Here is a 22,167-nt window from a genome sequence, read left to right on the forward strand (position 1 = left end):
CTTCTTTTCAAAATACTGTTTTTAAATGTATAAAATAAAAAATAGGATTACAAAGGAAATCAGTTATATTGAAATAGTTATCAGAATATTAAATATATGTGATGTATAAGAAAATGCATTTTGGGCTTCCCTGGTGGTGCAGTGGTTGAGAATCCGCCTGCCGATGCAGGGGACACGGGTTCGTGCCCCGGTCTGGGAGGATCCCACATGCCGTGGAGCGGCTGGGCCCGTGAGCCATGGCCGCTGAGCCTGTGCGTCCGGAGCCTGTGCTCCGCAACGGGAGAGGCCACAACAGTGAGAGGCCCGCGTACCGCAAAAAAAAAAAAAAAAAGAAAATGCATTTTAAATGTAGGCAAGAGGTTAGTGAAAATGAAGGATTTAAATTTAATTGAAATTCCTATTCTAATTCATGGTCCCTTCCCAAGTTCATGGACCCTAAGTTAACCAGTAGCCTAAGGAGATGGTTGAGACTCATGAGGCTGAAGAGGCTAGAACAGCGGTCCCCAACCTTTTTGGCACCAGGGACCGGTTTCGTTGAAGACAGGTTTTCCACAGACGGTGGGGAGGGGAGGCGGGAGTGGGGGATGGTGCCGGCGGTCACGAGAGCGACGTGGAGCGGCAGGTGACGCACCGCTGGCTTGCTGCTCCGCTCCTGCTCTGCGGCCCGGTTCCTAACAGGCCGCAGACCGGTACCGGTCCACGGCCCGGGGGTTGGGGACCCCTGGGCTAGAAGATGAGAGGCAGGCCTCAGGGACATATGCTTAAGGATGGTGGTGGGAGAAGGAAGCTTAGAGGCCATTCACCAGCTGTAAGGTTTCTCTTGGGGTGTTTGCAATATTCAGGTTTCAGTCCAAGTTGTTTTTGAAAAAAATCTTCCCGGGATTTTGGAAAGGGGCCGAGGGTTAGCACATTGGGATAAGCTATTTTTGAATTTACTTTTGAGATGCATTTTAATGCTTTGACTTGAGAAATAGTCCGTTATATTCTGAAAATATTTAATATTTGGTTTTCCACAGTGTTTAGTGTTGCTTAGATTGGGCTCATGGAGATAAGATGTGGTGACAATTTCATTGTTACTGGTAATCCTGGCTAGTAAAGTTTAGGAGAATTGAATTTTTGTGTAGTTTTCAGAATAGGATGTCTAATGGTTGTGTTGGGTATGCAGGGTTTTTGAAATACTGTTTACTTACCTTAATAGTAATTACAATTAAGCTGTCCACGTGTGTTATGTAGATGACATTATCAGTAAAACTTATTCTTTGTGTGGCTTGTTGGAAGATCTGCTGCTCCAAGCCCCACTTGTGACCAGAAGTCTGCATTCAGGAAGGTCGTCCAGGTTAGTGGCTGCATCTGTAGTGACAGCAGAGAACAGAGCTAACTGGGTCGCTCAGGGTCACACCAGACTCATTTCCTCTTTAGCAGATACTCACCTTGGATTTCAGAATTCTCTGTATATAGATTTCTTGAGCTCCACAAAAGGAGTACAAGGTAAATGTAAGATAATGCCTTTTCATCGTTTGTTGTTATTCATCATTTTAAAAGGTCAGGAAAGTTCTAGCCACCTCCTTGTTTAGAGGTTCTCTGTGGTAGTGCTCACTACACCGGGGCTCAGATTTCATTCCCATCGAATTGTACTGCTGCAGAGATTTGTTGTCTGTTCTACACTTCTACACTTTTCTTTTTTTTAAAAAGCCAGATGCTTTTTAAAAAAATTAAGAATTATAGGGACTTCCCTGTCGGTCCAGTGGTTAAGATGCCGTGCTTCCACAGCAGGGGCTGCGGGTTTGATCCCTGGTCGGGGAACTAAGATCCCGCGTGCTGTGTGGTGCGGCCAAAAACAGAAAAAAAAAAAAAAAATCAGAATTGTAACAAGTGGGGAGGGATTTGAAGTCATTGGGAACTAACCGTTTAAAGGTTAGGAATCCACCTGCCAGTGCAGGGGACACGGGTTTGATCCCTGATCCAGGGAGATCCCACATGCCGCAGAGCAACTAAGCCCGTGCGCCACAACTGCTGAACCTGTGCTCTAGATCCCGCAAGCCACAACTACTGAAGCCCGCGCGCCTGGAGCCCGTGCTCCGCAACAGGAGAAGCCACCGCAATGAGAAGCCCGCGCACTGCAATGAAGAGTAGCCCCCATTTGCTGCAACTAGAGAAAGCCCGCGCATAGCAATGAAGACCCAACACAGCCAAAAATAACTAAAAATAAATAAATTTATTTAAAAAAATCATGCGTTTCTTTATTGTAAGTCAAGGTATTTGAACTCTTCTTAACAGAGCAGGAGAAGAGTGTGTGTACTTGCCTCTTTCTCCATGAGCTAGAATTCCGTTTATTAAGAATGTTTTTATTAGGGGCTCGACGGTTATTCTTGCTTTGTTTTCTGTCCTCCCTCCCGCTCCTGTGATGAACATTTGTGAACAACATCATTTTACATAAATTTTTATACGCATCTTTGTGTATTTCCTTGGGATAAACTCCACTAGAAGGTAGAACTACTGAGTTGAGAGGGTAAAGCATTTTTATCACTGTTTTCCAGGGAAGTTGTACTGATATATACTTATACTATTGAGGAAATAACACCCAGTACCTCATATATTTAAAACAACAACAAAAGCACCTTGAGTTCCTGGGAAATTTTGGTAATTTCTTTTACACACTATTGTTTTCTGCTTCCACTGATGATAAATGAGATGTAGAGGAAAGTTTCTTTTGTATTTAAGGTGTCTCAACAAGCCGCAAAGTGTATTCCAGCAATGGTGTGTCCTGAACTGACAGAGCAAATCCGGCGTGAGATAGCTGCCTCTCTTCATCAGAGAAAGGGGGATTTTGCTTGCTATTTCCTAACTGACCTTGTAACATTTACGTTGCCAGCAGGTAACTCCAAATCTCTGTGTGAAAATAAATTTCCACTTTATTATAATTTTTTGATGTCTGAATGAAAATGTTTCTGTTAGAAAACAGATAACTTAGCTACTATATGTGGATCTTAAATTACTTGATTACCCTGTTTTACTGGAAGTGACCAGTACAAGGGCCATTTATAAAGTAATGCCTTAGAGCTGACAGGAAGACAGCAGCTGATAATAAGTGACTTCTTTGTGGGCCTCAGATATTTAAAAAAGTCTGTTTTATCCATTTATTTTTCTCTTTGTTTTTACTTTAGAATATTATCAGTCTGCTTTTTTTCTTTTTCTTTTCATAGATAACTGTTGGTTACCTGATATTAGGAGATAAGATCAGGACATGAGTTTTTGATGGGTAGAGTCAAGTTATTTGAGTCAAAGATACTGGCATTCTTTTGAAAGTGTCATTACTTTCTTCACTTACTACGTTAATTTCTACTATATTTGTGAAGCAACTTTTTATTTTTCAGTTCCATGACAAGTGGAAATGTCTTCCAAGCTGTTTTTGTCAGTTGGCATTGAATAAATGCAGTAAACACCAAAAGGTTCTAAATAAAACTTACATTTTGGTTTTGAATGTTTTGAGCTTTTTTTATATTGAGATATGAACAGAGGTATTTACAAAATGGTAGAAAATAACAACTAAGCTTTTAAAAATCAGACAAATTTCATTTGAAATGCACTCTGTATATTTAAACTTAGTACTTCAAGTGATGATTAGATTTTAAGTTGAAAATAGTTGTAAGTTAAAAACATTTTTTGTAAGGGTAATGCTTCTTACTCTAGACTACTCAATTAGTAAACTGAACAGGGCATAGAGAATTTGAGAAGGTGAGGAAAACAGAAATCTGCGTGCCAAAATGAATGGCTCAGTAACTTGTATAAGGAGATTCTAAAGTCTGAAAATAACAGTCCTGAGCAGAGGTTGAGAGTATGGAGGGAAGACAACAGACAAAAATTTGTTTGTTTGTTGTTGTTGTTATTTTAACTTGAATATTAGATAGCTCTGTTCTTTTTTCTTTTATTTCAACTTTATTAAGTTATCATTGACATAGAAAATTGTAAAATATTTAAAGTGTACTTTGTGGTGATTTGATTTATACATACATTGTGAAAGTTAACTGTTAATTAACTAGATTCCCCCCATCTAGTTAATTAACACATTCATCACCTCACATTTATTTATCTATTTATTTATATTTTGGGTGAGAACATTAAGTTTTGTTCTCTTAGTGAATTTCAATTGTACAATACAGCGTTACTGACTGTTGTTACTATGTTTTGCATTTAATCCTAGCTGTCTTCATTTTATGGCTTATAGTTTGTACTCTTTTAGCAATTTCTCCTTATCCCTTCCTGCCTTGCCCCTGGCAGCTGCTTTTCTACTCTCTGTTTCTATGAGTTTGACTTTTTTTTTTTAAGATTCCATATGTAAGTAATACCATTACAATATTGGTCTTTCTCTGTTGAGCTGATTTCACTTAGCATAATGTCTCCAAGGCCCTTCTGTATGTTGCAAATGGCATGATTTTCTTCTTTTTCGTGGCTTAATAATAATGCATTGTATAGATATATCACATCTACTTTATTTATTCACCCATTGATAGACACGTAGGTTGTTTTCATATATTGGCTATTGCGAGTAATGCTGCAACCAACATGGGGGTACCAATACCTTTTCTATACCCTGTTGTCATATCCTTTGGCTGTGTACCCAAAAGTGAGATTGCTGGATCATATGATAGTTTTAAGTTTTTGAGGATACTTCATACTGTTTTGCATAGTGACTGCACCAGTTTACATTCCCACCACTGGTGCGCAAGGGTTCCCTTTTCTCCACATTCTCATCAACATTTTGTTATCTCTTGTTGTTTTGATAATAGCTGTATATAATTACTGGTCCAAATGATTTTCTTTTTATTGTTTGTAGATAGATCACAGTTTTGATAATGAAGTACAGAAAGGAAATATTTTACACCTCATAAACACACACACACACACACACACACGAGATACATGCATGTTTTTTAAAAGAAGCTATTCGACAGGCTTCAGTGGAAAGGGAGTCATTTTAGAGGAAGTTACTGTTAGATGCTGGCATCAAATTTTTAAAGTTATGAGACATATAAAGATTTTTTAAATCTGGTTTTTCTTTGTAGATATTGAAGACTTGCCTCCAACAGTCCAAGAAAAATTATTTGATGAGGTGCTTGATAGAGATGTTCAAAAAGGTAAGCATGGAATTAATGAGTATAATTTATCTTTTATTGATTTCAATAAACTTTTTGCTTTGTAAGGTTTGGAATAGTTTGGTGTATGGTCAACATATTTTGTATCTACTTTAAATTGAAAATGTAATGTCCTTAAGAACAGTGTTGTATTGTGCTCTTAGAAGTGCTCATTCATAGCTCTTAACTGTGGTAGAGTGGATAAAGGTATAAACATTTTTAAATCTTGGTTTTCTGTTTCCTATTCTAGAATGAGTATATTTTCATATTAAAAATTTTTAGAAAATAGATCATGAAGAATTTTAAAATGGAGTAAATTATTCTAGAGCCTTAAGGTGATTATTCTAGAGCCTTAAGGTGTTTCAGCTACTCAAAAGGTTTATATTTCAATTGATCAGAATTGTTTTGGTGTTTATTAGTAAATTACATAATAAATATTAACTTCTAGAGAACAGGTTCTTTCTTCCGCTGAATATTTCTTGATTGCAGAAGCATGAAAATGAACATTTTATTTATTTATTTACTTATTTATGTTGAAGTATAGTTGATTTACAATATTGTGTTAATTTCTACTGTATAACAAAGTGAATCAGTTATACGTACATTCTTTTTTATGTTCTTTTCCATTATGGTTTATCACAGGATATTGAATATAGTTCCCTGTGCTATGCAGTAGGACCTTGTTACCTATCCATCCTGTATACACTAGTTTGCATCTGCTTACCCCAAACTCCCACCCCCCCTTCCCCATTAGCAACCACAAGTCTGTTCTCTATGTCTGTGAGTCTGTTTCTGTTTCGTAGATAAGTTCATTTGTGTCGTATTTTAGATTCCACATATAAGTGATATCATATGGTATTTGTCTTTCCCTTTCTGACTTACTCCACTTAGTATGATAATCTCTAGGTCCATCCATGTTGCTGCAAATGACATTATTTCATTCTTTTTTATGGCTGAGTAGTATTCCATTGTACCACATCTTTTTATCCATTCATCTGTTGATGGACATTTAGGTTGTTTCCATGTCTTGGCTGTTGTGAGTAGTGCTGCTTTGAACATAGGGGAGCATTTATCTTTTTGAATTATAGTTTTGTCCAGATATGTGCCCAGGAGTGGGATTGCTGGATCGTATGGCAACTCTATTTTTAGTTTTTTGAGCAATCTCCATACTGTTTTCCATAATGGCTGTACCAGCTTACATTTCCACCAACAGTGTAGGAGGGTTCCCTTTTCTCCACACCCTCTCCAGCATTTGTTATTTGTAGACTTTTTAATAATGATCACTCTGACCAGCGTGAGGTGGTATATCATTCTAGTTTTGATTTGCATTTCTCCAGTAATTAGCGATGTTGAGCACCTTTTCATGTGCCTGTTGGCCATGTGTATGTCTTTGGTGAAATGTCTGTTTAGGTCTTCTACCCATTTTTCAATTGGGTTGTTTGTTTTTCTGTTGTTGAGTTGTATGAGCTGTTTGTATATTTTGGAAATTAAGCCCTTGTCAGTCAAATCGTTTGCAAATATTTTCTCCCATTCCATAGGTTGATTTTTTGTTTTGTTTACGGTTTCCTTTGCTGTGTAAAAGCTTGTTAAGTTTGATTAGGTCCCATTTGTTTATTTTTGTTTGTATTTCTATTGCTTTGGGAGACTGACCTAAGGAAAAGAATGGTACGATTTATATCAGCGAATGTTTTGCCTGTGTCCTTTTCTAGAAGTTTTATGGTGTGATGTCTTGTATTTGAGTCTTTTAAGTCATTTTGAGTTTATTTTTGTGTGTGGTGTGAGGGTGTGTTCTAACTTTATTACATGCATCTGTCCAACTTTCCCAACACTACTTGCTGAAGAGACTGTCTTTTTCCCGTTGTATATTCTTGCCTCCTTTGTTGAAGATTAATTGACCATAGGTGTGCGGGTTTATTTCTGGACTTTCTATTCTGTTCCTTTGATCCGTATGTCTGTTTTTGTGCCAATACCATGCTGTTTTGATTACTGTAGTAATTGTCTGAAGTTTGGGAAGGTTAGATCTCCTGCTTTATTCTTTTTCCTCAGGATTGCTTTGGCAGTCCTGGGTCTTTTATGGTTCCATGTAAATTTTAGGATTATTTGTTTTAGTTCTGTGAAAAATGTCATGGGTAATTTGATAGGGATCGTGTTAAATCTGTAGATTGCTTTGGGTAGTGTGGCCACTTTAACGATATTAATTCTTCCAATCCAAGAGCATGGGATCTCTTCCCATTTCTTTGAATCATCTTCAATTTCCTTTATTAATGTTTTATATGAACATGTTATTTAAATTCTTCATATAGAGTTAGAAGAAGAATCTCCAATTATAAACTGGTCCTTGGAATTGGCTACACGTTTGGACAGTCGACTGTATGCACTTTGGAACCGAACTGCAGGAGACTGCTTACTTGATTCAGTACTACAAGCTACCTGGGGCATTTATGACAAGGACTCGGTGCTTCGGAAAGCCCTGCATGACAGCCTACATGACTGTTCACATTGGTGAGCTGACATCCTTCCCTTTTTAAATCCAGGAGTGCACTGGCTGAATCATTTCCTTACAGTGGTGGGATACTTTTTGTCTGTTATATTTTCTGTGGAAGCTAGGGGGAAAAAAACTTCGGTTTTCGACACTGAGACACTTTGAACATCTCAGTGGTTTTTATATCTTTTTGCTAAGCTTTAAAATAGAAACATTTGAAGTTGTAGTAGTGGTCTTAAATATAGAAAGGTCTTTGCTCATATTTTATTTTTTTTGGTTTCACCTGTTTATTTATTTTTAGTGTGGCTAGCGGAAAATTGTAAACTACATATGTACACTGTATTTCGTGTCTGTTGGTCAGCTCTGGTGCTCATATTTTAAAGTAGCTTTGATTTCGTATTTCTGTTCAACTTTAAGAGATTATATTGATTGTGTATTACGAGTTTTTCTTCCTGAGACAGGTAGTCTTAAGACCATGTTTTATTTTGCAAATTTTCAAATCCACAGAAAAGTTAAAAAAAAAAATCAGTGCGAGGGACCCCAACATCTCCTTCATTGGATTGACCAGTTGTTAATTGTTAACATTTTGCCACAGGTGCTCCATCTCTATGTACCTAAACACTCCCCTTTGCCAGTTAGTTTTAGGCATCCTGATGCTTTACCCTTCAGTGTTTCAGCATGCATCTTTTAAGAACAAGGATCATGTACCAAAATGTTCATTGCAGCTCTATTTACAATAGCCCGGAGATGGAAACAACCTAAGTGTCCATCATCCGATAAATGGATAAAGAAGATGTGGCACATATATACAATGGAATATTACTCAGCCATAAAAAGAAATGAAATTGAGCTATTTGTAATGAGGTGGATAGACCTAGAGTCTGTCATACAGAGTGAAGTAAGTCAGAAAGAGAAAGACAAATACCGTATGCTAACACATACATATGGAATATAAGAAAAAAAATGTCATGAAGAACCTAGGGGTAAGATGGGAAGAAAGACACAGACCTACTAGAGAATGGACTTGAGGATATGGGAAGGGGGAAGGGTAAGCTGTGACAAAGCGAGAGAGGCATGGACATATATACACTACCAAACGTAAGGTAGATAGCTAGTGGGAAGCAGCCGCATAGCACAGGGAGATCAGCTCCGTGCTTTGTGACCACCTAGAGGGGTGGGATAGGGAGGGTGGGAGGGAGGGAGACGCAAGAGGGAAGGGATATGGGAACATATGTATATGTATAACTGATTCACTTTGTTATAAAGCAGAAACTAATACACCATTGTGAAGCAGTTATACTCCAATAAAGTTGTAAAAAAAAAAAAAAAGAACAAGGACATTCTCCTACCCAACCACATCGTCATCACCACATCTAAGAAAATCAGCATCGACTCAGTTATCTAGCATACAGTCCAAATCACACTTTCAGCTTGTCTCAAAAATATCCGTTTTTTTAAAAAACATCCAATAGTCAATCAAGTATATGACTAGTCTTGAACTGTACATTCAGATGGTAACCTGATTGGATAGCTACAGAGAGGATGTGTCAGTCAGAACTGATGGTTTAGACATTCCGCCCTTGTCCCGGGGCGAGGACTTTGTGCCTTTTAGTGGAGGGCGACTGCTCTGGATTGATCTGGTAGTGTGGGCAGTACCATTCCTTTTGTGATGTGGGTTCATCAGGCCAGGTAAGCCTGATGTCATTAAATGTTCAGTCTGTCTGACCTCTAGATTGGATTACATGCTCATCAAACAACATCCTAATGATGATGTGGCTGTTTGTGTGGGCCTGCCCACACCGAGAGGATGAGAGTCGTTTTGGATATTGTGGTTTTACAGGGCTGTCTTGTAGGTTTAGTTAATGTGACTCTGCCCTTGGAAAGATAGATCTGTCCTCTGGGTGTGGATGAGGTCTAGCTGCTCAGCCTGGAAACTAGATCTGGACCTTGGTAAATCTACCATTTTGCAAGTCCTTTTTAAAAGGCAGCTCCAGCCTTTCCTCTGACAGTAATATTCTGACCCTGTTGTAAGGTTGAAAGTGTACTGTAAATTTCAGCAGGTGATACCTACTTTTCCTAGCTGCGAGGGCTTTAAAAAGAAAAAGACATTGGTGGCTATTAATAGTTCAGGAACTTTATGCTACCTGTTTCTCAAAGCTGGCAGTGGGTGATCTTCTGGATTGGAGTTGTCACTTATATTTGTATTAGGACTGAAATTCTAGTTTTGAGTCATTTGAAGTCTCAAAAGTCCAATGTGGAAGTAGGGAGAAAAAGAAAAAGATGGCCATAATCTGAGGTAGAAAATGGGCTAGATAGATGGCTATTAAGAGTGAGAAGGACCTAGGTTGTATGAGTGCAGCCACTGGTAAGTGCTGTTGTAGCAGATGGTTTGGTAGTGGAGGCCTTGGTTCTAAAAGGATGCTTTGCTGGCGTATGAACAGGCTTTCTAAAATAAAGAGCACCTTGGTGCCGCCTCCTCCAGTCCCTGCCATACAGGGTCTTCACGTGATGTTTTACAGTTAAGGCATAGGAAGCTGCAAGGATTGTAGTGATCACATAGACATCCTTTTCACTGTCTTGGGGTGGAGAAGGGATGAAGATTATCAAATGGGGAGAGAGGAAGCATTGTTGCCGTAGATTCAAGGCATCAGTGATGTGGGTCAAATGTATTAGCCTTACTGAATAACGGTTAAATTGTTGACTCTTTTGAGTTGTGACAGGTTTGTTGACTGGGCTCTTATATGACTATTAGAAGGTAGAATGAGAGGGCCCTGTCCTAGGTCAGGAGAGGAACAGCCAGTATATCACTTGTGCAGTCTCCTTTTAAATCAGCTTTTTGCTAGGGTTTCCTTTGCTCATAATCCAAATCAGGTGGGATGAGACTTTTTTTAAGTCATAAAATATCTAAATGAGAACTGAGAAAGTAACTTTCTTTTATTTAAGCCCTTCCTCCTGTCACTTCAAGAGAGGACATTCTTTTTGTGGTGGTAGCTGTGCTGTTCCGTTGGGTGCCTATGATTTGAACCGGCTCAGGTGCTCAAGATGGAATATTGTAGTTGCCTTTGATTGACATGTCAATCCAAATAGAGAGCCAAATGGGAGTAATTAATATAAATAGGGGGAAAAATCAGTTCTTTTAGAAATATCATCTTTGGATAACTTATTATTGTGCCTCTCTATATACATTTTTAGACCTTAATTTGTTGAGAGCAGTTTTAGTTCACAGCACAACGGAAAGGAAGGCACCGTTGTTTGCCATGTCCCCCTACGCATAACCGCCCATTCCGAACATCCCCCACAAAGTGGTATGTTTGTGACAAGTGATGAACCGACACTGACAATATTCTTATTACCGAAAGTCCGTAGTTCACATTAGGGTTCATCTTAGTATACATTCTGCGATTTTGGACAAATGTGTAATGACATGTGTCCACCATTATATTGATAGTATTGAACAGAGAATTACAATTATAGTGTCAGAGAGAGTATTTTCAATGCCCCAAAATCCTCTGTGCTCTGCCAGAGTGCATCCTTTCCTCCTCCCTAACTCTGGCAACCACTGGTCTTTTTACTGTCTCTATTGTTTTTGCCTTTTCCACACTGTCATGTGGTTGGAGTCATATAATATGTAGCCATTTCAGATCAGCTGCTTTCACTTCGTAATATGCATTTAGGGTTCCTCTGTTTTTTCATGGCGTAGATAGCTCATTTCTTTGTAAGGCTGAAAAGTACTTCATTGTCTGGATGTACCCATTTTATCCATTCTGAAGGACACTTTGCTTGCAAGTTTTGGCAGTTATGAATAAAGCTGCTGTAAACTTCCATATGCAGGGCTTTGTGTGTTCATAGATTTTCAGTTCCTTTGGGTAAACACCAAAGTTCGTAATAGCTGGATTATCTAATAAGAGTATGTGTTTAGTTTTGTGAGAAACTGCCAATCGATCTTCCAAGGTGGCAGTACTGTCATGCATTCCCACCAGCAATGAATGAGCATTCCTGTTGCTCCATATCCTTGCCAGCATTTGATGTTGTCAGCATTATTACATTTAGATCATTGACATTCAAAGTGGTTATTGATACAGTTGGATTCATAACTGCCATGTTTGTAACTGTTTTCTCTTTGTTGCCCTGTTCTGTGTTCCTGTTTTTGTCTTTCACTCTTTTTCTTTCATGTTTCTAGTTGAGCATTTTATGATTCTGTTTTCTCTTTCTTAGCATATCAGTTATACTTCTTTTTTTGACTTTTATTAGTGGTTGCCCTAGAGTTTGCAGTATATTTTTACAGTTAATCCAAGTCCGCTTTCAAATAACACTGTACCACTTCATGGGTAGTGTCATTACCTCATAATAACAAAATAATCCTAATTCCTCCTTTCTGTCCCTTGTATCTTTATTGTCATTCATTTCACTTATATGTAAGCACACATAAGCACATACCTGCACACACGCTCATGCGCGCACACACACACAATATATATATATACATAAGCATGCATAATCAAATATATTATTATTTTGAATAAACTATTATCTGTTAGATCAATTAAGAATAAAAATAAAAAGTTTTAATTTTATCTTCAATTTATTTCTTAATGCTCTTCCTTTTTTTATGTAGATCAAAATTTTTGATCTATGTTATTTTCCTTCTTTGTAAAGAACTTCTTTTAACATTTCCTGTGAACCGGGTCTCTGGCAACAAATTCCCTCCATTTTTATTTGTCTGAGAAAGACTTTATTTCTCTTTTACTTTTGAAGGATAATTTCACAGGATATAGAATTCTAGGTTGGTGTTTTTTTTGTCTCAACTTTTAAAATATTTCACTTCATTCTCTTCTTGCTTGCATGGTTTCTGAGAAGTCAGATATAATTCTTATCTTTTGTTTCTGCATAGGCAGGTGTTTTTTGTTTTTTGGGTTTTTAAAATAAATTTATTTATTTATTTACTTTTGGCTGCGTTGGGTCTTGGTTGCTGTGCGTGGGCTTTCTCTAGTTGTGGCGAGCGGGAGCTACTCTTCACTGCATTGTGCAGGTTTCTCATTGCAGTGGCTTTTCTTGTTGTGGAGCACGAACTCTAGGCACATGGGCTTCAGTAGTTGTAGCACGTGGGCTCAGTGGTTGTGGCTCATGGCCTCTAGAGCACAGGCTCCGTAGTTGTGGCGCACGGGCTTAGTTGCTCTGTGGCATGTGGAATCTTCCCGGATCAGGGCTCGAACCTGTGTTCCCTGCATTGCCAGGCGGATTCTTAACCACTGTGCCACCAGGGTAGTCCCAGGTAGGTGTTTTTTATACTCTGTCTTCTTTCAGGACTTTTTTCTTTAGTTTTCTGTTGTTTGAATATGATATGCCTAGGTGTAGTTTTTCTGATATTTTTCCTTCTTGGTGTTCTCTGAGCTTCCTGGATCTGTGGTATGGTGTCTGACATTAATTTGGTGAGATTCTCAGTCATTATTGTTTCAAATATTTCTTCCGTTACTTTCTTTTTTCTCCCTCTATTATTGTCATTTGTATGTTATACCTTTTGTAGTTGTCCCATGGTTATTTGAAATTCACTTTTTTTTTTTCTATATGTGTTATATTTGCCTTTTAGATTTGGGGGTTTGTATTGATGTATCTTCATGAGGTTCTTTGCTTAACTGTATCCAGTCCACTATAAGCCTATCAAAAATGTTCTTCATTTCTGTTGGTGTTTTTGATCTCTAGCATTTCATTTTGGCTCTTTCTTAGGATTTCCATCTTTCTTCTTGCATTGCCCATCTGTTCTTGCATGCTCTCTTTTTCCATTAGATCCCTTAGCATATTTATTATAGTTGTTTACAGTTTTTAAATTTTAAAGTTTTATTCCTGTGTTTTCATCTAGGAATTTCATAGTTTTAGCTTTTACATTTAAAGTCTGTGACCCATTTTGAGCTAATTTGTATTGAAGGTGTGAGTTAAAGATCTAAAATCATCTGTTTTGCATGGATATCCAGTTGTCCCAGCACTGTTTATTTTTTTTTTCCCATTCAAATGCCTTGGTACTTTTGTCAAAAAGTATTTGACCATAAAAGTAAAAGTTTATTTCTGGACTCTCAATGTTTTCCTGTTGATATGTATGTCTGTCCTGATGCCGACATTAGACCTTCTTGATGATTGTAGCTTTGTGGTAGGTTTTGAAATCTGGAGTATAAGTCTTCCAACTTTATACTTCTTTTTCAAGATTCTTTTTGCTATTCTGAATTCTTTGGATTTCTAGATAAATTTTAGGTTCTAGCTTCTGCAGAAAAGTCCTCTGAGATTTTGATAGAGATTGCACTGAATGTGGAATTCACCCATGAATGTGGAATTGACTTTTTTAAAAAATAAATTTATTTATTTTTGGCTGCATTGGGTCTTCGTTGCTGCTCGCGGGCTTTCTCTAGTTGTGGCGAGCGGGGGCTACGGGCTTCATTAGTTGGGGCACGTGGGCTCTAGAGCGCAGGCTCAGTAGTTGTGGCGCACGGGCTTAGTTGCTCTGCGGCATGTGGGATCTTCGTGGACCAGGGCTCAAACCCGTGTCCCCTGCATTGGCAGGCAGATTCTTAACCACTGCGCCACCAGGAAGGCCCGGACTTGACTTCTGAATGTTAAAGCCAAACTTGCTGTCCCGCTTGGTCTTGTATTCCTGGATTTGGTTTTCTTGTCTGTTCTCAGTGAGCCAGGTAGCTTGAGTGTTTAGGTCTTTGTGTGGTGGGTGTGATTATTTGAACATGCTTATTTTTAAAATATATTCTTTGAACACCCTTTTTCTGCAGTCGTCTTGAGTTTTGAGTGAAGTCATCATTTGATTTCTGGCAAATTTAGGTATCTCATTCATAAAATGATCCTAGGCAGCAACCAAGAAATTTCTTAACTGCAGCAACTTTCTGTGTTTCATGATATTTCTCCTCGAACTTATTAAAACAATGTATTTTGTCATTGGTGCATTGAAATATATTTCTGTGTATCTTAGGTGTTTTAAAAGAGGAATATCCATATTTTATTTTTAAACATTTGGCATTGAAACTTACATTCTTGATTTAAAAAGAAAAAACCTATGGTTATCTGGCATAGAAAAGTTTTTTTTTCTAATCAAACAAGAGTTAAGCCTCAGTAACATTCTTTTTTAAATCTAAAATATATTAATTTACTTTTTACGGAGCCCTGCATTAAGTTACTCTAAAGAAACGTGCGACACAAAGACATTTAATACCTTTTCAACAACAGCAAAAGAATGTTTTCTGATCTTTTGATTCTTTTACCTAGAATTCAAATACATAAAAGTATTGGGGGTTTCTGATAGTTCACTACATGTGAGAGGAATGTAATGTTACAAACAGGTTAAATGTCTTCAGAGGTCTTTGCTGGTTAGTTTTGTAAGACAGTGGATCACAGTTTTGAGCATAATTATATCTGGCTTTATTTAATTTGTATACTAGATCTAAAAAAAAAGAATGTTTTGCTTTTAGTAATTCAGTCTACCAGTGGCCTAGTTTGATTTTTAGTCTTCATAATTTATTAGGCTGAAGTATTTAAAGAGGTATTAAGCATGAAGAAGGGATTGTTCTTGTAGTTACAGTGATCTTTTTGACTGTCATGTGATAATCAAATAATTTTATTTAATGAAATCTCAAGGAAGTGATTTTGATATTCTTGTAAACACATGGGCTATTTCTAGTCTGTGACCAAGTAGTGGATACTATTCATTAATGGAGAAATGTAGTGTCTTTGGTTTTTATCCAACCTCTCAGACAATTTTGAGTGTTTTTATTTTTAATTTGTAAACCAGTAGTAGACAATTGAAATCAACTGTTCTCATCACTAGTGTTTGTAGTTTTGATGAAAATTTGGTGGGTGGTGAATCAAATTATGTCTGAGGATATGTTAAAAGATGTCTGCTAGCAGAAAGGAGGCATTTTTAATTGGAAAAATACGCTGCAAGCCAGGTAAAATTAATTATTAATCTCTGCATTTGAATTGCTTAAAGACCACATTAAATAAATGATTGGAACATTAAATGAACTGTTTATAGAAAGGCTTCTTTGTTACTCTGTTGCTTTTAGGTTTTATACACGTTGGAAAGACTGGGAGTCCTGGTATTCTCAGAGCTTTGGTTTACATTTTTCCTTGAGAGAAGAACAGTGGCAAGAAGACTGGGCATTTATACTCTCTCTGGCTAGTCAGGTAAGAGTGCTTCAGGGCGCGTCGCTCCTATGAGAAGAGTGGGGCGGCTGCTCTGAATGCCTTGGTTTACATGCAGACCCTGTGGGAGGCAGTGTGGCGTGAAGGGAAGAGCGCTTGACTTGGCAGCAGGTGACGTGGGCTCTAGTGACTGCTGTTTATCAGCTCTGGGACCATAGGCAGGTCCTCACTGCAGAACAGGGCAGGCAACATGTTTCTTATATTAAGTGATTAAAAAACTGTCCAAATAAAAGTTGTACTTGGTGATTCTAACTTCTTAAATATTTCCTCAGATTACTCTTCAGTTATATTGTCCTCACAGAAAGGTGACTTTTTGGGATTGACATACACACACTATTATATATAAAATAGATAGCTAATAAGGACCTACTGTGTAGCACAGGGAACTCTACTCAATACTCTGTAATGACCTATATGGGAAAAGAATCTAAAAAAGAGTGGATCTAGGTATATGTATAACAATTCACTTTGCTGTACAGCAGAAACTAACACGACATTGTAAATCAACTCAACTCCAATAAAACTTCTAAAAAATAATAAATTAAAAAATTTAAAAGTGGTGGCTTTATGCCTGTTTTACCTACCTGCGGGTTAGCTCCCATTCTGTGTCCGAGGGGACACTTCCCCAAGATCACTGTGCTAGTAGTGGGTGCTGATGCTGAGCTGTCAGGCCCCTGAGGATCAAGTTGTGATCTTCATAAGGCTCCCCAGGTGAGGGGCCCCTGTCCACGTGACGTAGGCCAAGGAGAAGGTGCCGTGGACAGGAATGAGCAACTAACTTGGGAATGAACTTTTATGGATGTATTGTGTAGGACTGTCCCTCACGCTCATGCTAGTTTTATTTTATGAAGCATATTAATATACTTAACTGTAAACTTCAAATATATGCACAACAAACCACTTCTTTTCTTGGCAGAAAGCATCATAATTCATTAGTACCCTCTGAGGGAAGTACCTTCTGTCTTTGGGCCATTTGGGCAGGGTTCACAGTGACTTTTACACCTGAGACATGTACCTCCTGTAAAGGTGCCGTCGGAATCATCATAGGGGGAAGGGAGACCTGTTGCATGTTCTTGCCTTAGGTGATGCAGCCATTTATGTTTGTGTGAAATAACAAAGCTCATTATTATTTGTGTCAAATAACGAAGCTTACTTCGGGTGGACCTTGCTGTAGGTAGTACTTTCACAAGTAACTTAACCAGAAGGCAGTTATATAAATCAACCTTCCTTTGCTGTCTGAATCTCTTGTTTCTGAAATCAATATTTAACCAAATGTGTTCAGTTCTTGAGTTTGGATAATGAAGGATACCTGTACATAAACTTTGCAGATTTCTTTTATTGGACTTTGCTATTTGAGGAATCAAACTCTTTAGTTTGACAGTAGTATTACTATATTTTTTAAATGAATTGAGATAGTGTAATGAAGGAGGGTAGCGTTGTGTTATACACGTCGGTTTTCCGGGGTGGTAATAAATGTTTTAAAGAGAATTTGCTTTCTTTTATTTTGTTCTGTACAGCCTGGAGCAAGTTTGGAACAGACCCACATTTTTGTACTTGCACATATTCTTAGACGACCAATTATAGTTTATGGAGTAAAATATTATAAAAGTTTCCGGGGAGAAACTTTGGGATATACTCGGTTTCAAGGTAAGCCATTATCATGAGTATTTTGGAACTTTCTTGTTTATTATTTTAATGCACATTGCAGTCACATCCTGAAAATCTCATTGTGACTTTCTTCCCTCTTTCCAGGTGTGTATTTGCCTTTGTTGTGGGAACAGAGTTTTTGTTGGAAAAGTCCGATTGCTCTGGGCTATACAAGGGGCCACTTCTCTGCTTTGGTTGCCATGGAAAATGATGGCTATGGTAACCGAGGTGCTGGTGCTAACCTGAACACCGATGACGATGTCACCATTACATTTCTGCCTCTGGTTGACAGTGAAAGGAAGTTACTCCATGTGCACTTTCTTTCTGCTCAGGAGGTAAGAAGCCTGTTTCTTGTATTAATTACTTAAAGTAGCAGCAGTGTACCAGAACCCAGCCTAGTGTGTCTTTCAGGTGCAGTATTATCTGTACTACCACTTACAGTTTTGAATTTGGTCGTAGTGGTTGTCACTTTCTATAAATCCTGGTCAGACAGACTTTGAAATTTATCTTTTCAGAATGGCTGTGTAGGATGTGTTGTGCAGAGATACAGCAGTGAAGACCAAAGTCCTGGCCCTCAGGTAGTGCTGAGTGCTGAGGAGAAAAGTAAAAAGATGGGGTGAGGGGGATGAGGGGGCCACCAGGGGCCCAAGGTAAGGCGTCACCGAGGAGGTGACGCCTGCACTGAGACCTGAGAGAGGAAGGGGTCTCGCGGAATCTGGGGGAAGAGAGTTGTAGGTAGAGGGAAGCTCAAGCCAGTGTGGCTTGTGGGGATTGGGCACGGGAGGAGAGACGAGGCTGAGAGGTTAAGGGGTGGCATGGGGTCGTCAGCGGTCTTTTAAATCTTTGGCTTTATTCTGGGTACGCTGGGGAGCCAACAGCCAGTTTGCCCAGAAGAGGAATACTGGCAACTCGGTTGAGACTAGATACCTGGGCAGTGGTGGGAACAGGGGCAGGACGCCAGGTGGGAGGTCACTGGAGCTGCGGGGAGAGGGTGGCGCGCGCCCGGCGGGGGAGGTGGCGAGAATGTGTAAAAGAGCGCTCTCAGAAAGCCCAAATTCTTATAAAATTATTGGTCTTTTATCTCATATACTAGTAATAATTATAAACTTTTTATAACCGTGATAGTAAGAAAAAAGTTCATAGATAATTTTTGTAACTCAGGCCTCTATACGTTCTGAGTAAACTTACCTTGTTCTGTTTGAAGCTGCAACTTTCTCTTTCTAGCTTTTTCTTTGCCAGGATCAGCTTATTAGATAACATTTGCTTTTTGCTATTATATCAAACAAATTAACTTATTACTAGGCTATTCTTCCCTCTAGGTTTTCCTGTGAATTTTCCCACTGATGTTTTTTTCTATTTAACCATAGGAAACTGGGTTTTAAACATAAAATTGATGAGAGGTGGAAACCACGTTGAAGCACTTCGTTGCTCTGGCCTTTTTCATTAATCATACCAGCTGTAGGTTTCTGTTAAATTTTTCCTGTCAAGTCTCTGATCTGTTGTATTATTTTCCGTCTTCTTCACATTCCTCTAAAAGCTAGGTAATGAGGAACAGCAAGAAAAGCTGCTCAGGGAGTGGCTGGACTGCTGTGTGACTGAGGGAGGAGTCCTCGTGGCCATGCAGAAGAGCTCTCGGCGGCGAAATCACCCTCTGGTCACACAAATGGTAGAAAAATGGCTTGACCGCTACCGACAGATCCGGCCTTGTACATCCCTGTCTGATGGGGAGGAAGACGAAGATGATGAAGATGAATGAAGAGAATCAAAGAGCAGAAGAGCGAGGTACCGGCTCTGTGGTGACCTCCGGGTTACCGTGGTGACCTCCGGGTTACTGTGGTGACCTCCGGGTTACCGTGGTGCTCCAGGCAGAGTGCATGGCACGAAATGAAGCGAATCTGGCAGGATCTGCTTGGAAGGGTTTTTCTGATCCACACCCAACGGAGATGATGCATCTGCTGTGTGAGGAGACAGAACTTTGGACTACAGTTTGTAAAAAAATGAATTTTATTAAGACAGAACTTTTTTCCTTTCAAATTGTAAATCTGTCTATAAATGTAACGCATGTGGTTGTGTAAGAAGTTGTGTAATAGGAAAAGTTGTACCAGCATCTTCATATTATTGAGAAGTTTTTTCCAGCATGGGCACCTCCAAAAGCACATGGCAGATCGCTCTTTGTTCCTTTGAGAGAATTCTTTTTTAAGTAGAACCTGGCATTCTACTTGCATCTTAAAAGATCCATTTTACGTGATTTCTCACCAGAGCTCGTTAGAGATTTGGAAACTTTTTGTACAAATTATCCACAGCAAAACATAAAAATAAAAACAAGCTTTTATTTTTATTAATAACTTAGTTCCTGTTGTGCCCAATAAAATAAAATCAAATCTTTAAGGAACAAACTGTAAGACAAGTAAGGATTTTTTATTGAGTGAACTTTGCATAGACATCGTTCCCTTGTTTTGGAAAGGGTTTTGGTTTCTGTTATTTTGTCTTTTTTAAAGTTTCTGATATGCCCCTTTTCAGTGTTTAGGTATTTATTTGTTTGGAAGAGTGCCCTTAAGCTGGGGCTTCTTCTACCAGACTCTGGGCAGCAGTCTCTTTGTGAATAGTTATTTGGTGGATGTAAGTGAGGGGAGTGCTGGTGGGGGAGTGCTCGGGGGAGCCGGCCCACTCGTATGTAACTGAATGAATTGTGTGAAATTTGCCCACTTGACTCTGTTGACAATGTTATATTCTCCCAGGGTGCCATGCACAGGGTCTGTGGATTCTTAACTCTCTTTTATCATCAACTCTGCTTTAAGCAAATTGTGTTAGAAAGGCATGCCTTTGCTTGGGCTAATTGGGAATATCAGTTCAGTATAGAATAAAGATTTAAGAACGCAGTAAGGTGGTAAATGCATTGTATAATGAATTTCTCAGTGAGTAGTCTGAGAATTTTTGCATGTTGGTTAATTGTGGCCATTCTTATTTAAAGTTAAGACTATAATCTTAGGTAGGAAAACTTTCTACAAAAAGTATTATTTGACCACTTCAGGTATACATTCAAAACTGGGTAAAAATTTCAGACCTATCTCAGGAACACAAAAAGACTTAGTGTCCTGGTAAGCACTTTGTAGACTATTGATGTGGCAAGGAATTTGGAAAGAAGACACACACACACACACACACACTCTCTCTCTCTCTCTCTCTCTCTCTCTCTCTCTCTCTCTCTTTTCCTTCCCTTTGATGAAAAGGCTGTGAAAACCTTGAAATATTTTCTTGTTTTCTTCTAAGTTCTGTTTAGATGCTATTGAAATGTGCACAACCTCAGATTTGATGCTGGAATACTAAAAATAGAAAATTACCTATGAGATGTCATCTCTTCAGTTCTTTCTTCCCTCTCTGCACACTCCTTGAAACGTGTTCCCAGGATGATCGCTTTTGCTGCATGCTAGAACTTGCAGGAAAAATATTTGCAATTTGATTCCATATGAATGAATTTTGATGTAATAATGGTGTATGTTACTGTTTCAAATGGTTAATGTTTTCTTACAAATTGATTCTATGGTTTGCTTTCATTTTGGACAGAATTTTTTAGAAGGCTGCCATTCTGATTACATAGCACAGCATCCCTGTAAACTTTTCTCCATATATAGGGAGAGAATTCTTTAGTGGCCAGACATCCTGTTCTAGTTGCTGTTAAGCAAAAACTGCTCTCCCAGTTGAAGAAGCCGAAGAGAAATGTTTGAGGGAAAAGCGTCTAGTTGCTAGGGTCTACATTACAGTCAGTGCTGTTTAGGAAACTGCAGGCTCGGTCTTTAGCCTTAGCCTCCGTGTGTTGTGTTTGCTGCGTGGTGTGTCCCCTGAGGTGCCTCTTTATTTATTTATTTATAGATCAGTGACCCTGACCACATCTAGTTTAACAGGTACAGCATTCTTCCCTGTGGGAAAGAATTATATATATATATATATATATATATATATATATATATGACTCCATTTCTTAGGCTCCAGACAGGGATGGGGCTTTAAATGGTTTTCACAGCAGATTGGCTGGTAAAGGCCAACATTTTGGTGAATCAATGCTATGTTAAGCTCTTGAACTATCAAACAGCCATAACTGTTGTCCTAAGAGAGTTTGCAGTCCTTTCTCAGATTATATATGGCAGGGTGACAGATACTGTATGTCTTTTGGTTGACTCCGGACAGTAATACCTTTGACTGTATGGACTTCACGGTTCTTTTTCTAGGGAGAATACAGTGTGGTGTTTTCTGTCAGTTACGACCCAGGTGCACCATGGATTTGGACCTTTTTATGTTTTTGGCTTTTAGGCTCATCGTGTCACAGACTTAATCTGTGTTAAGGGACTATTGCTGTGCACAGGCGGTTGGGGTCTCCTTTTTGTGCATACGTCCCCCCCTCACTGATTGCCTGGTTGACACGTGGTTGACACGTGGTTGTGAAGATGATCTGGAGCTGCCGCTCGGAGCGATAGGTCAGTAACCATCTGCTCTGTCTCTGTCCAGGATCTCTCTGTCCGTGTCAGGTGGCTTCAGTGTAATTTTTCATGGGAGAGTTGGGATGGGACCACCACCTTAAAATGAGTGAGGAGGTTGATGCTTTAAGTGGCCGTGACTCTTTTTTTAACTGGGGAAGGGTGGGGGGAGGCGGCTGAAAAGGAGTTCGGTACCTGGAATTGTTGGACGTGACTGACATGTGCAGATATCGCTAGT

General features: G+C 38.9%; 1 protein-coding gene across 1 annotated transcript in view; it reads left to right on the top strand.

Annotated features, from left to right (window-relative positions):
• ZRANB1 (zinc finger RANBP2-type containing 1) overlaps positions 1-19,213 on the top strand; it is a gene marked incomplete at both ends in the record, with an annotated part of 44,876 nt that extends 25,663 nt beyond the window's left edge. Inside the window, 7 exons of the mRNA XM_079705275.1 lie at positions 2,722-2,875; positions 5,064-5,135; positions 7,436-7,634; positions 15,672-15,792; positions 17,328-17,457; positions 17,563-17,792; positions 18,995-19,213. Of these exons, the coding sequence (XP_079561401.1) occupies positions 2,722-2,875; positions 5,064-5,135; positions 7,436-7,634; positions 15,672-15,792; positions 17,328-17,457; positions 17,563-17,792; positions 18,995-19,213 (1,125 nt within the window). The remainder of the gene's footprint in view (positions 1-2,721; positions 2,876-5,063; positions 5,136-7,435; positions 7,635-15,671; positions 15,793-17,327; positions 17,458-17,562; positions 17,793-18,994) is intronic.
• Between the last annotated feature and the right edge of the window lie 2,954 nt (positions 19,214-22,167).

Source organism: Hyperoodon ampullatus (genome assembly GCF_949752795.1).
Source record: "Hyperoodon ampullatus genome assembly, chromosome: 1".
NCBI classification, from domain to species: domain Eukaryota; kingdom Metazoa; phylum Chordata; class Mammalia; order Artiodactyla; family Ziphiidae; genus Hyperoodon; species Hyperoodon ampullatus.